The 4,707-nt window shown below is 42.2% G+C and overlaps 1 protein-coding gene across 1 annotated transcript in view; it reads left to right on the plus strand.

The window, feature by feature from the left end:
* Window positions 1-3,881, plus strand: part of LOC103582505 (HLA class II histocompatibility antigen, DRB1-9 beta chain-like) — a 10,611-nt gene extending 6,730 nt beyond the window's left edge. Inside the window, exons 3-6 of the mRNA XM_008564079.1 lie at window positions 1,835-2,169; window positions 2,847-2,957; window positions 3,434-3,457; window positions 3,766-3,881. Coding sequence (XP_008562301.1) covers window positions 1,835-2,169; window positions 2,847-2,957; window positions 3,434-3,457; window positions 3,766-3,779 — 484 coding nt within the window. The 3' untranslated portion in view covers window positions 3,780-3,881. The remainder of the gene's footprint in view (window positions 1-1,834; window positions 2,170-2,846; window positions 2,958-3,433; window positions 3,458-3,765) is intronic.
* The last annotated feature ends 826 nt before the right edge of the window (window positions 3,882-4,707 follow it).

Genomic DNA, 4,707 nt, shown 5'->3' on the forward strand with positions numbered 1-4,707 from the left:
TCCGGGGTGGGTGCGGGGGCGCAGGGGCAGCGTCTCACGTCGTCCCCGGTGGCCGCGGGGGCTGGAAATGCAGGGAACTGTGAGTGCGGCGGGACGTTGCCCATGTGAGGAGGCGAACTTTAGGGCGTCTGTGGTTGGGGTGAAGGGTCGGGGCGGAGAGGTGAAGGATGTGAGGGGTCTGGGATACTGTGAGGAGGCCTGGCACACACTGGCCTTGACACACACCTTCTTGGTCCTGAGCCCCTGAAATAAGTGTGCTGTGTTTGCATAAGCATTTCATTGAGGTAAAAGCGTCAGACTAATTTGGAGGACGGGGTTGGGGGGAGGTGACCTCCTCTGAGGCAACTCTGACCTTTCTGTGCCTTCTTTTAATTCTAAATTTCCTGCTCTTTTCTTCTTAGGGTATGTATTTTTACTTGTTGAAATGAATGTGAAACTAGCTTCTCGAGTTACACTTTTGTTACTTGAAGTAATGCTGATAGTATTTAAGTAGTTACATATTATTCCTTTGAATACTTGTAACACAATCTACCTCACACTCTCCTTTGCTGGATCTTAATATAGCCAAATACTTGCAAATTTACATAGCTTTTCAATTTTTAATTAATATTTCCTTGATTTCTATGGCTATTGAACATTTTTCCCATATCTATTGGTCAATTACAGTGACCGCTCTAAGAAATATCTATCCTCTATTATCTCTTGAGTCCTAGTGTTTTTCTCAGTGGTTTTATGGGTTCTTTACGCAGTAAGAATATTAACACTTTACTGATATTCAATTCAGCATTTTCTCCAGTTTATGGTTTACATTTTCATTTTCTTTATTATTTTCCATGTTAAGAATTTAAGTACTTTTATTTAATATATCACAAAATTGTTTGTAACGATTTACCATGAATCTTAACTCTATCATTTAGTGGTATTATAAATATGTTTTCCCCAAGTTTCTCCTTCTTTCTTTTCAAATAATTGTATTTATTGAAGGTCTGCTGGGGTCAGGGATTGTCCCAGGCATTAAACACACATATTGATGAGTCCCAGACCCAGTCTTGCCCTCAAATATTAGTTTAGAAAGAGGGGCAGTTCTAAAATAACAATTCTATTTATAGAAATTTTTGTTTTCCAAAAGAGCAGGGTTGGTCACCCAAGTGAAAATATAAGAACTTTTGACATGAACAGTCATTCATTGCTGCTATCCCTGTCCTTCAGGTCATATGCTTTTCTTCAGACTCAGCTCACAGCATTAGAGAATCATCTCTATCTGTTCCTGCTTCTCAGGGTAGAGCCATTTCTGTGGCGTTCTATGCTGTGAGTGCATCGAGATGACATTCCTAAGATCTATTCATATTTCTTTGAATCATATTTGCTCTCAGAGTGAACAAGAATAAATAGTTAACATATATTGAAGGCTAAGTTCTAGTCATTGCTTTACATATTTTAGCACTTAACTGTAATAGATAAATTAATATCATTATCTGCCTTTGTAAGTGAGAAAGCTGAAGTAGATGGAAATTTAAAAATCTCTCTCAGGATCAGCCAGTAAGAGGCACAGGCTGGATTTGAACACAGGCATCCTGGCTCCAGAAATCACACTTTTAATGAATACCCTAGATGCCTTGCAAAGGTTTGCAAACACTTCAGTTAAACAATGAAAAACTATTTTGAGCTATGAAAAAAAAAAATGCAGTTTTCTCCAACATTCTCAAATCTAATGGGCCCCTGCTGTAAGGGTTAAATTCAAGGCTCATGACATTATTAGGCTACATGGCCAGCTTTGAGGGAGGCAGGCCTGAAACTTGAGCCTAGGTTTGGAGAAAGAAAGAAAGGCAGCCAGCCAAGGAGACTACTCTGCCTTCCTCACTGTTCTCTCCGTTTTTTCTCTCCTAGTTGAGCCTACAGTGACTGTGTATCCTATGAAGACCCAGCCATTGCAGCATCACAACCTCCTGGTCTGCTCTGTGGATGGTTTCTATCCAGGCAACATTGAAGTCAGGTGGTTCCGGAATGGCCAGAAAGAGGAAACTGGGGTGGTCTCCACAGGCCTGATTCAGAATGGAGACTGGACCTTCCAGACCCTGGTGATGCTTGAAACGGTTCCTCAGAGTGGAGAGGTTTACACCTGCCAAGTGACGCACACGAGCCGGATGAGCCCTATCACGGTGGAATGGAGTGAGAAGCTTTGTGACCTCATAAATTTCTCACCCACCAGGAAGGGGGGTTTGCTGATTCCTAGTGTCAGTTTCTCCTCTCCCCTCACCATATTTTTGTTTGCTGTATTGTTTCTTCTCCTTCAGCACAGGTCACTGGGGGTAGCCCTGTGAACAGCTACTCCAAATACTTATACCCCCGAAGAAGCAATTACACTTGACAGGCAGAAAAGAGGCTGTGAACCTTCCCATGATACTATAGGTCACGGTCCCCAGGTGGCCCTGGGTTCCAGACCCTGTCTCTGGGGCTGGGCTTGCATTTCTGATGCTGCTGCTCTGAGCTGTTCATTGTGATCTGAGAAGACGAGCAATGTTGGGGCCTGACATGAGGGAGTTCAATCTCAGCTCTGCCTTTTATTAGCTCTGTTATCGTAGACAAGCTATACTTAACCTCACTGAGTTCCAGACTCGTCATAAATCAGATGTCATTTCAGGGCTGTGATATTTAATTGAGTTCAGTGCGTGAACCTTGTAGATACTCAGTGTGAAGTTTTAAAATCTCTTTTCCAGAAAAGACCAATTATTCTAGCTCTTCTAGTTCAGGTTTCTTCCCCCCCTCACAAATCACTGAATCTCAGGGTCTCAAATAGAGAAGTTAGACTTGGGATAAAAATCACTAAACTTGGCTTCTTCTCCCAGGGGCACAGTCTGAATCTGCACAGAGCAGGATGCTGAGTGGAATTGGGGGCTTTGTGCTGGGCCTACTGTTCCTTGGGGTGGGGCTATTCATCTACTTCAGGAATCAGAAAGGTAAGGAACCTGTTGGTAACTGAGACGACCCATAGACTTTACTGCAGGAAAAAACATGGCTTTGCTCAAGTTAGTCATCTGTGTAGCTATGGCCCTGTATAAAGCCTTTCTTTTCCCATTTGACCTCAGATTTCTTGGAAATCCAGAAATCAACAATCCATGGTTACTATGTCAAAGCATAAGGGGTTATGACTTACAGAGGCAAGAGAAGGTTAACAAGCATAGAGATCTTGGGTAGAGAACCTGCGGCAAATGAAGGAAGAGCCACTGAGGCTATTGAAATTACGCTGGATTTGTGTGACAGAAGCTTTGTAGGTTACACACTCTCACTTTCTGCTGTCCTCTCTCCCCCAGCTAATGTGGGTTGTGGACTTAGAGAAATCTAGGTGGAAGGTTTGGTGCTGGGGACTTTGTATGTGGGGATAGATTTGCCTCCATATTTTTTAAAAGTATATATCTTCCCTTTTCTATCCCAGGACATTCTGGACTTCAGCCAACAGGTAATGCCCTTTAATCCTCTTTTAGAGATAGATTTGGTTTCCCTAGAATAGATGGTAGAGGTGACAATACCTGAAAAAGAAATAGTAGGAAAGGTGTTGAATTCAAATTTCTGATCAGGCGATTTATAATAAAGCTGCTTCTCTCCACTTAATAAAAGGCCTGTGCTCTAAAGAAGCATTGTCTCAAGGAGACGTAAGAATTTTTTTTTCTTTTTACTGTAATGCTATCACATAAGGTCCAAGAGAGGAAGAAATAAGCTGTTTGTCGAGTTAGGTCTGGAAACAACATTCTCCCCTGTCTTCTGCAGGACTCCTGAGCTGAAGTGACGACAACACCTGAGGAGAAACTTTCTGTCCCAGCTTCTTTGCAGCATGAAAAGGTTTCCTGCTTGGCTCTTATGCTCACACAAAGAGAGTCTTTCTCAGGAACTGGTTCACTCCTGGTTCGGTGACCCTACAAAAAATGTCCTCACTGGTGGCCTTCCTCAGCCTCTGCCCTTGGCCTAGAATTCCCAGTGTTGACTGCAGTAGCTGATCTTCATTCTTTCCCAGTCCCCTTTGTATTCAACCCTTAACTGCCCCCTGTGCCTCTGAACTCATCTTTTGCGCACATTACTTTATTAAATTTTTCTCGAATAAATATGGAGTGACAATCATCTGCTTCATATAGTTTCAAGAATAAGAAGTAGAAAGAAAAGATTGAGGGAAGATTACATCACAATACAACAATGGTTTTCATTTATATTCCTGAATTTTGGTCAGATGTGAACCTGGAAGTTTTCCTTGCCTTGTTCCTTGATTCTTCCTGGGTTTTCTGCTTTCTGTAATTAGGCGTATTTAGCTGAGCTAGGAGAAAGCACGTGCTGAACCCTGATCGTGGTGGACTCCTACATCCATGCATTCTCCAAGACAAAAACACAGGTCCCATCACACCATAGGGTACAGGAAGGGGACAACAAATATAAGAAATTCAGGTAACTTGTAAAGTATATACCCTCAAAATTTTTATAATCATGTTCTTAGGACTCTTCCACTTTGATTTCAAAATGAAGTAACTAAACCTGAGTACGTCTTAAACTTAGGTTAACGATGAGCTTCAACACTTCAATCTTTTTCTGTCTTTCATATAAAAATGAGTAGCATGCTGACTCTTTGGCTTGGGATGCATTCCTCCCCTTACGTCGTCTCACAAGGTCTTCACGGCAAAGCCACAACTCTAAAGGAAAATATGTATTTCTGAGTCCCTCCAG

The sequence above is a fragment of the Galeopterus variegatus genome, unplaced genomic scaffold, assembly GCF_000696425.1.
Source record: "Galeopterus variegatus unplaced genomic scaffold, G_variegatus-3.0.2 Scaffold16546, whole genome shotgun sequence".
In the NCBI taxonomy this organism is placed as follows: domain Eukaryota; kingdom Metazoa; phylum Chordata; class Mammalia; order Dermoptera; family Cynocephalidae; genus Galeopterus; species Galeopterus variegatus.